We start from the raw sequence: 10,456 nt of genomic DNA, 5'->3' as shown, positions 1-10,456 counted from the left end.
GAGACAATGTGGAAGGGCAAAGAGATTTCAGTGGTGATGGGAAATACCAATTCTTGGATTTATTCCATATTAAGCAACAGCAACAACAACAACAAAATGTCATTTTAATAGCTTTTGATATGATTATGCTCACATCACATAATAATCATAAATCCTCAAGAATATAAATCACATATACTTTAAAGCACAGAAGGCAGTATGAGTGGCCCTTTATTCTCCCCCAAAATACCGATTATTGGTGCCTTGGTTTTTTCCTGGTCAGGCCTATCAATTCATTTCAATTTGGTTTTATTGCATAGAGCCAAAGGCCATTACAAACAAGGACAAACATAAATTACAAAGTTTCCAAACAATTCATCTGGCTGGCTGTAGAAAAGAATAATATTTTGCTGGCCTAATCTTTGGACACTAGCTTAGGTTGTTTTTTCTTGGCAGCTAGGGTGAAAGGACCACTGTTTCCTCATCTGTGTTTTTCTGTTGCAGTGTGGTCTAAGGATTTTTGCCTGGAAGCTGAATAAAGACAGGCCAACAACTAGCAGCATGAATTCTCTGGTTCTAAGGCTCCCCATGGACAGTAACAAAAGGCTAAGAGATATGATGCCAGAAGATAATAATAATGTGGCCTTTATAGTCAAGAGAGTGCGAAGGGAAGTAATGGGATACAATCTCAAAAACGTCAGAATGATCTCAGTCCGAATCCAAGGCAAACCATTCAACATCACAGTAATCCAAGTCTATGCCCCAACCACTGATGCAGAAGAGGCTGAAGTGGACCGGTTTTGGGAAGACCTACAACACCTCCTAGAAGTAACACCAAAAAAATAGTCCTCATCATCATATGGGACTGGAATGCTAAAGCAGGAAGTCAAAAGAAAACTGGGATAATGGGCAAGTTTGGTCTTGGAGAACAAAATGAAGCTGGGCAAAGGCTAACAGAGTTTTGTCAAGAGAACATGCTGGTCATAGTGAACACCCTCGTCCAACAACCTAAGTGATGACTCTACACGTGGACATCACCAGATAGGAAACACTGAAATCAGATTGATTATATCATTTGCAGTCAAAGATGGAGAAGCTCTATACAGTCAGTAAAAATCAAGATTTGGAGCTCACTGTGGCTCAGATCATGAGGTACTCATTGCAAAATTCAGACTTAAATTGAAGAAAGTTGGGAAAACCACTAGGCCATTCAGGTTTGAAACTAGATCATTTGATAGACAGTAATAGAGGAAAACAATAGAATGGGAAGGACTAGAGATCTCTTCAAGAAAATTGGAGAAATCAAGAGAGCGTTCCATGCAAAGCTGGCCATAATAAAGGACGTAAATGGTAGGGACATAACAGAAGCAAAAGAGATTAGGAAAAGACAGCAAGAATACACAGAAGATCTCTACAAGAAGGACCTCAATGTCCTTGACAACCGTGACGGTGTGATCACTGGCCTCGACCCAGACATCCTGGAGTGTGAAGTCAAATGGGCTTTAGAAACCATTACTAACAACAAAGATAGTGGAGGTGATGGTATCCCAGCTGAGCTATTCAAAGTCTTAAAAGATTAAGCTTTTAAAGTGCTGCACTCAATATGCCAGCAAATTTGGAAAATGCAACACTGGCCGCAAGATTGGGAAAGGTCAGTTTACATTCCAATCCCAAAGAAGGGCAATGCCAAGGAATGTTCAAACTATCGCACAATTGCACTCATTTCACACACTAGCAAGGTCATGCTCAAGATCCTACAAGCTATGCTTCAGCAGTACATGGATAGAGAACTGTCAGAAGTATAAGTTGGGTTTCGAAGACATAGTGGAACTAGAGATCAAATTGCCAACATTCACTGGATTATGGAGAAAGCAAGGGAATACCAGAAAAAACATCTACTTTTGCTTCATTGACTATGCTAAAACCTTTGATTGTGTGAATCACAACAAACTATGGCAAGTCCTTAAAGAGATGGGAGTACCCAACCACCTCACACGTCTCTTGAGAAACCTGTATAAGGGTCAAGAAGCGACAGAACTGGTTATGGAACAACTGGTTGGTTTAGCATAAGAAAGGGAGTACAACAAGGATGTATATTGTTACCTTGCTTATTTAATTTATAAGCAGAGTACATAATATGAAATGCCAGCCTGGATGAATCACAAGCTGGAATTAAGATTGCCAGGAAAAACATCAACAACCTCAGATATGCAGACGATACCACTCTAATGCCAGAAAGTGAAGAGGACCTCAAGAGCTTCTTGCAAAGGGTGAAAGAGGAGAGCACAAAAGTGGGCTTGAAACACAACATCAAAAAAACTAAGATCATGGCATCCAGCCCCATCACTCCTTGCCAAATAGAAGGGGAAGTCATGGAAGCAGTGACACACTTCACGTTGCTGGGATCCAAGATCACTGCAGATGGTGACTGCAGCCATGAAATTAAAAGACGCCTGCTCCTTGGGAGGAAAGTGATAGCGAACCTAAACAGCATGCTAAACAGTAGAGACATCACCCTGCCAACAAAAGTCTGCGTGGTCAAAGCAATGGTATTCCCAGTAGTCATGTATGGCTGCGAGAGTTGGACTATAAGGAAGGCCGAGCGCTGAAGAATAGACTCTTTTGAACTATGGTGCTGGAGAAGACTCTTGAGAGTCCCTTGGACTGCAAGGCGATCAAATCAGTCAATCATAAAAGAAATCAACCCTGACTGTTCCCAGGAAGGCTAGATAATGAAACTGAAGCTCAAATACTTTGGCCACCAAATGAGAAGGGAGCACTCACTGGAGAAGACCCTGATGCTGGGAAAGATTGAAGGAAAAAGAAGAAGGGGACGGCAAAGGATGAGATGGTTAGACAGTGTTATCGATACAACAAACATGAAATTAAGCAAACTCCGGAGCATAACGGAAGACAAGAGGGCCTGGCATGATGTGGTCCATGGGTTCATGAAGATTCGGACTCGATTGTGCGACTGAACAACAAAAGTCTCCACGGATGCACAGACGCTGATCAACTGGTTTTTGTGTTCTGTATAGCATCCTGCAAGTGTGGTGGTTTGCATTGTTTGGAAGTGAATAGATGTGAAGGCTGAGCAAAGTTTCTGGAAAGAAATTTTGGACAGATAGTGTACTCTAGAATGGTCCTTTTTGATTAATGTAAACCAGAGAGAAAATTTAGTACCTGGGGACAATAAGAACATTTAAGATAAAATGTGCAAATCTATGCCTAAGAGTATAAGGTGTAGAAATATTCTTATATTGAGAGATGTATGGATAACATAACAGTTAATTCAAAAAGGTGGAGAGATTCTCCCATTTAATGTTGGTTTATGTTTGTTGTTATAAGATAAAGATTATTATACACAAAGAATTTTTTACCTGGAATAATTTGCCTGTCATCTATGTCATTATGCACATATACCCAGGCCTGGAAATTGAAATTGGCCTAGGGGGCACCACGAATGACATCTGGCAGTTTATACAGATGGAGAATTTTATCATAATTGGTGGACCAAGTAGAATCTTTTTGAAATAAGGTGAGACATAGGCTAGAAAGATGACTATCTGAAGCACTTCTCAATTTGGGCCAGTAATTAATTAGGGCTACATGCACACATGCACGGATGGATGGAAGGTCCAGTTCAGCTCTCAGCAGGGCAGCTAGAGTGTTTGGGGGAAGTAGTAAAATCATTTTCAAGGGAAAGATTTTGAATTCTCCCCATGTTAACAACCATGGCATCGTTCCATCCCCATACCTCTACATCATTGAGAAGTTGGGTGGTTACCTTGTTCTGGAAGAGTTTTATGGCAGGATCTATGAGGAAGCCTCCTTTAGTGTGGTAGAATTTTAGAATGGACCCCATCACATGGAGGACTGTTGATTTTATAATTTCTAAATGAGCCTTCCAAGAAAGTGTATTACTAATGGTGATTTCCAGATATTTGAAATTTCTGTACCGGTCAATTGAAAAGTTGTCTATTGACCAACAGTGGCTGCATCTCCTCATTCCAAAAAAACATCACCCTGGTCTTTGATTAGTTGATATTTAATCATTTTTCTTTACTATAAACACTGAGCCTAGACAGTGACCTTCTCAAACCAACATGAGTTAGAGACAGCAGCAACATGTCATCCGTGTACAAGAAGACTAAAATTTTCCATGGGCCAAGATGGGGAGGAAAAAGATCAGGGTCTGAGAGCCTCTTAATAATGTCATTAATATAAAAATTAAAAAGAAGAGGGGAAAGAAACCAACCCTGTTTCACACCTCTGACTATGGGAATGCTTTCTTTCTGAGAACCTGAAATGCCTACTCTAATTTTAGAGGATACATTACTGTGGAGTTCTTTTATCAGAAGTAGGGGATATTTGCTAATGTTAGTACTTCCCAGTTTAGACCAAAGTCTTTCTCTGTCCACTGAGTCAAAAGTAGGTGCAAAATTGACAAAAGGTGCATAAAGATGTCTAGTAGGACCCTTAATGCATTCTGTAGCAAGGTAGTGCAAAATGAGACAATGATTGATGATAGATTGGCCCTTTCTGAAACCAGCTCGTTCAGGGAAAATGACCTGGTTAGCCTCTTTCCATTCTTCCATTTTACTCAGTAGGAATTTACTGTAGAGTTTGAAGGTGATATCTAACAAGCTGATAGGTTGATAATTGTGTAGATCTTAAGAACATAAGAACATAAGAGACGCCAATGTTGGATCAGGCCAAAGGCCCATCCAGTCCAACACTCTGTGTCACACAGTGGCCAGAAATACCAGTGCCATCAGGAGGTCCAGCAGTGGGGCCAGGACATTAGAAGCCCTCCCACTGTTGACCCCCCCAAGCACCAAGAAGACAGAGCATCACTTGCCCCAGAGCCCCTAGCTATACCTTGTGGCTAATAGCCACTGATGGACCTCTGCTCCATATGCTTATCTAATTCCCTTTTGAAGCCGTCCATGCTTGTAGCACCCACCACTTCCTGTGGCAGTGAATTCCATGTGTTAATCACTCTTTGGGTGAAGAAGTACTTCCTTTTATCCGTTCTAACCTGACCGCTCTGCAGTTTCATGGAGTGCCCACGAGTTCTTGTATTGTGAGAAAGGGAGAAAAGTACCTCTTTCTTTACCTGCTCTTTCCCATGCATAATCTTATAAACCTCGATCATGTCACCCCTCAGTCGTCTTTTCTCCAAGCTAAAGAGCCCTAAGCGCTTCAACCTTTCCTCATAGGGAAAGTGTTCCAACCCTTTTATCATTCGAGTTGCCCTTTTCTGCACTTTTTCCAAAGCTATAATATCCTTTTTAAGGTGTGGTGCCCCTTTTAAACATTGGGATAACTATGATTTGAGGGCAGGAATACAGAGGAATTTATCTGAGAGAACACCTTGGCCAACCCTGGAACCCACCAGGCAGGGAACTGCTTAAAGAACTCAGGGGGGAGCTTATCTTCCCTTGGGGCCTTACCAAGTGAAAGAGTGGCAGTCCTTTTACCTCAAATACTGTGATTGGGGGCCACTGGGGCATGGCAAAAAGAATAAATGGAAGAGTATATCAATAATCACTACTGGATACAGGGGTGGAACCCCCCAAAACCTGCCTATAATGACAAGGTCAGGCCTACCATTATGTGGATATTTCCACTACTGTTTAATGGTATTGCTAGAGAACTTGACTGGTTAATCATATGAATTCCATTTGGTTAATACATTGAATGAGCAGCTAAATTTGTATCTGAGGGAAAATAATGGTTTCCAAGCAAAAAACATTATTCTTTTTAATGATCCTACAGATATGGCAGGCATCAGAAGAGTCATTCTTTCCCATGTAAGAGAAGGAAAAATATATCTCCCATGATGGCACTTATCTGCATTTTCAAATAACTACCTGTATTAAAAAATGGTTTAGATCCAAAGTGCCATGATCAATGCTCCATTCATGAAACTGTATGCTCCTTTCTCCCTCTGGAAGACACGACTTTCACCCAAACGTTTTGTGGATAACGGCAGTAAAGCGTCTGTCTACGCAGCCCATAGAACTTTTCAATCTGTTTGCATATGGACTTCCCAGAGGAGATACCACAGGAGGATAAAACTTTCTCCATTGTGTCTGGTGAACAGTCAAGAAATAGGATCAAGATCACTCCCTTTCAAACAAGTGACTTAGAAACCAACAGGGCCGCTGAAGAGTCAGTAACCGAGAGGGCTGTGTGTGAGCATCTGAAACTTCAGTAAGTAAATTATTACCCTCTTTGAAAACAGTGTTTGTCATTCTGAAGGAGTCTACTGTCTACATCTCTAAAAGTGACCACTGATAGTAAATCATTTCTTAGACCAGGATTATTTGGCAGGGTTAGTGCCTTTTAATAGTAATGTTTAAACTCCAAAATCCAGCAGGTTTTGTTTGGTGGTTTTTGAGCATGTGTCAATTTCTGTCATTGCAATCAATGGAATTTAGCAACACTTTCAAACTGGCTGGATCATACCATTAGTATTCAATTTAGAGCCTGCATACAAATTCTCATTTAGCAGAAGAGACTCTTTGATGCTATAATTAATGGGCCTTAGTCTGCTTGTAAATCTGTACAAAGGAGGTTTAAAAAAAAACCCAGCACACCACCTCTTTTGTCAGTGTTGCTATCTGCACCACAAGGCAGAAGTATGCATCCCACTCTAGTACATTGTATATGCATGGATGGATACACTCCCCCATTCATCACAATAACAGCATTAGATCTCTGTGTGCTATACATTCCTGTTTTCTATATTTGGATGCCAGTACTCATCCAAAAAGCTCAATTGTTTAGATACAGTTCTCAGGTGCATTATCATGCAGGTGAATTGTAAGGCCAAATCAATTTAGCTTTTGCAGCACCACGGCCTTCAAATCATTCTTAGGGCTTTGTGTTGGCAAATTACAACATAATCATAAGAACATAAGAAGAGCCCTGGTGAGTCATACTTGTCTCCAATGTTCCCTCTAAGCTGAGTTAGAGTGAGCTAGCTCACAATTTTTTAGCCTCCAGCTCACAGATTTTTGTCTTAGCTCAGGAAGGATGGCTCCAGGGCAAAGTAATTTATGCAGTAGCCAAATTGCTCTCTCACAACTTTATTGCCCATGGCTCACAAAGTAGAATTTTTGCTCACAAGACTCTGCAGCTTAGAGGGAACATTGCTAGTGTCATAGCTAGTTCAGCTTCCTCTGTCACACAGTCATCAACCAGTTGCCCTGAAGAAACCAAGAACAGAGATGATTACCTTTGCTTCATGTTGCCTCCTATTACTTATCCTCCATGAATCTGTTTAATCTCTTTTACAGCCACTATTGTGGCCATCCCTATATCTACTGGTAGTGAACTCACAATTTAATTACTCAAATAAATAGTCATTTTGTCTTTTCGCAATGTATCTGCTATGAAACTTATTGGGTGCCTCCTAATTCTAAGACTGTGCATAGAGGAAATATGTTCTCTCTGTCCATCAGGGCCAATATTTGTCACTTTAATCACATTTGGATGTCATAACAGATTACTTCTTTTGCATTTTGTGTGTGTGTGTCCATGCCTGGAAGTCATGGCAACCTCTGGCAACTCCTATTGGGCACAGAGGACATTCAGAGACGTGCCTTGATCACCTGCCTTTGGCCTCATGGCCCTGGTATTCTCTGGAGGTCTCCTGTTTCCAAGGTCAACTCTGCTTAGCTTCCGAGATGTGAGATCCAGATTGCCTGGGCTATCCAGGTCAGGGCATCATTACAGATCATCAATGATAAGCGAGGCTATTGTAAGGACCAATATATGTTTTTAATCTATTGTGAATTAAATATGTGTATTTTCATATATTTGTTAATATTTGTTAATTTTTTTAATTGATTAACAGTATCATTTTGCCTGTAAGTCTATCTTTCTTAATCTTTAGGTACTTAATTCAATTGGGGGGGGGTTAAGTCCCCCCCTCCTTTTTCAGTTTATGAATTTGGAGATCTATTTCACCGAGCATTGTTGAATTCCTCTACTTTCTAATTCCTTTTGTTCATGTAGTTTCCATAATCCTAAATACAGTTTTTTTGGGGTGAGTGACTGAAATCTTGCCTTCCTTTTCTCCTTCATTTCTTATTAGCAGATAAACTGGTGGATCCAGTCCTGTGCATAGGAAAACGTTTTGTTGTTCCTTTAATTATTAGATGTATGTGCATTTCCTTTTATTTTCCAGGATGTTGACGAAGAAAGAAAGAATACTACAGAATACAACAACGCTGACTGAATTCATCCTCCTGGGTCTTTCAAATGAACCCAACTTACAAAGTACATTATTTTCTACATTTCTGGCTATCTATATCATTACCCTGGCAGGAAATCTCATCATAATTCTCCTCACATTGATTGATCCTGCACTACAAACACCCATGTATTTCTTCCTGAGAAACCTCTCCTTCCTGGAGATCTGTTACACATCTGTCAATGTCCCCAAGATGCTTGAGAACCTTCTGTCTGGGAACAAGTCCATCTCCTTCCTAGGATGTGCTGTACAGACCTATTTTACATTCTTTCTTGGTGGCTCAGAGTGTTTCCTTTTGGCCTCAATGGCCTATGATCGCTATGTTGCCATTTGTAAGCCTCTTCACTACCATGTCCTCATGAACAGGAAAGTGTGCATGGGTCTAGCCGTGGCATCTTGGTTAAGTGGCTTTTTTATGTCTTTTGGTCACACCAGTATGGTGTTCACCATGCCCTTTTGTGACTCCAATGAGATAAACCATTTCTTTTGTGATATCCCCCCATTACTAAAACTTGCTTGTGGGGACACTTCCAGGACTGAAATTGCTGTGTTTGTAGTGGCTATGATTTTTGTGACTCTTCCTTTCATCCTAATCTTAATGTCTTATGCTGGTATTATTGTCACCATTCTGGGAATTTCTTCTGTTGAGGGCCGGAAAAAGACCTTCTCCACTTGCTCATCACACCTCATTGTGGTGACTTTATTTTATGGCTCAGCTTGTATTATGTACTTGAAACCCAATTCCACTTATTCACCCAACAGTGACAAATATCTGTCTCTTTTCTACACAGTTGTTAGCCCCATATTGAACCCTATCATATATAGCTTTCGTAATAAAGAAGTTAAAGGTGCCCTTAGGAAAATTTGGGAGAGAAAACCTTTTGGATAATCAAAGATGAAGGACAAATATTTTGATATCCAAAATAATGTAAGTGATATTTTGCCTCTTTTTGCTCTGTGCCAGAAAAGCAAGTTTCTCCAAAAGAAATTTATCTAATGATCCTTCCAGCCTACCTATTTTGTATTCTGCATTGGTCTGAAACACAACAAATCCATAGAGCAGAGAAACTGGTTAGTAAGATTATACTGTGTGACAAGTCACATGAAAGGACTGTTTCTTCAGAGTTCAGATTTTATGTGTTCAGCATTGGAGATCTGGGCTGTATTCCCCAGACCACTTTCTTTCCAGCAGTTTTTGTTAATGCTAGTTGAATGCATCAAATTGTGCCACTGCTACATGGGTTCAGTTCATATGATATTAATGGAAGATAAACTATATGCTGAATTGAAGTGAGATGTAACCAGTTCTTCCATTGGTCAAAAAAACTATCCTGGTGGTTATAGCATATCCATAGACTAAAGTCATGTGTGACCAGGATGGGAGTGGATTGGTCAACGCTGAGATAAACAGCTCAGTTAATCCCACTCCATAATTGGAGATGAACATAAATTTCCTTATATCGATTCCAAATTGAGATAAAATGAGCTTGTGGATTGGAGTCAACCAGATTTTCTGCTGGTGAAAAGGAAGGTGAGGTTCTTTTTGACCACTCAAAAATTCTATGCTGTGGATGATGCAACCCTTATCGACAAAAGCCATGTGGCATAGGGACTATAGTAATGAGAGAGACAGGGCATAAGTGAAAAAGGCTGACAGTGAAAAATTACTAACCCAAAACTGTCACAAAAAATTGGGAATACAGAAAGATAGCTACTATTTTAGGAGCAATGTTCCATATGTGAATAGTTAGAGGATTTGACTGTGATCTGGAGGACCCAGGTTCAAATCCCCACTCTTCCATGGAAGCTTACTGGGTGATCTTGGGACCTCCTCCCATTATCATCTGCTTCACAGGTCTATAGTGAGGATAAATGGAGCAAGTAAGAACTACATTGTATTCCGCTTCGGGACACTGTTGAAAAGAAATAGAAGGTATACATATCTAAATAAAGAATGAGAAATAATCATCCATCACTTGCTATCAGAGGGAAATTGACAGTTTCCTTTTTAAAATCTCATATGGGATTTTATCACTAGGTACCCTTTTTTGAATCAGAGAAAAGCAACATTACTCAGCCATGAAGAATGGTACCAAATACGTGAGCCTTGGATCCAAGACAAAGCTGTGCAGGGTTCAGGAGGGAAGGTACTATAGGAGATTTAGGGAACAATTCTAAGCATGTATACTCAGAAGTAAGTCTGATTTTATT

General features: G+C 40.3%; 1 protein-coding gene across 1 annotated transcript; it reads left to right on the top strand.

The window, feature by feature from the left end:
• The first annotated feature begins 8,180 nt into the window (after positions 1–8,180).
• Positions 8,181–9,134, top strand: LOC107107927 (olfactory receptor 10A7-like). The gene has a single exon (XM_015408296.1). The coding sequence runs from the start codon at positions 8,181–8,183 to the stop codon at positions 9,132–9,134; it is 954 nt and encodes a 317-aa protein (XP_015263782.1).
• The last annotated feature ends 1,322 nt before the right edge of the window (positions 9,135–10,456 follow it).

Source organism: Gekko japonicus, unplaced genomic scaffold, assembly GCF_001447785.1.
Source record: "Gekko japonicus isolate JY-2015 unplaced genomic scaffold, Gekko_japonicus_V1.1 scaffold5681, whole genome shotgun sequence".
In the NCBI taxonomy this organism is placed as follows: domain Eukaryota; kingdom Metazoa; phylum Chordata; class Lepidosauria; order Squamata; family Gekkonidae; genus Gekko; species Gekko japonicus.
This window is presented reverse-complemented; position numbering and strand designations above follow the sequence as displayed.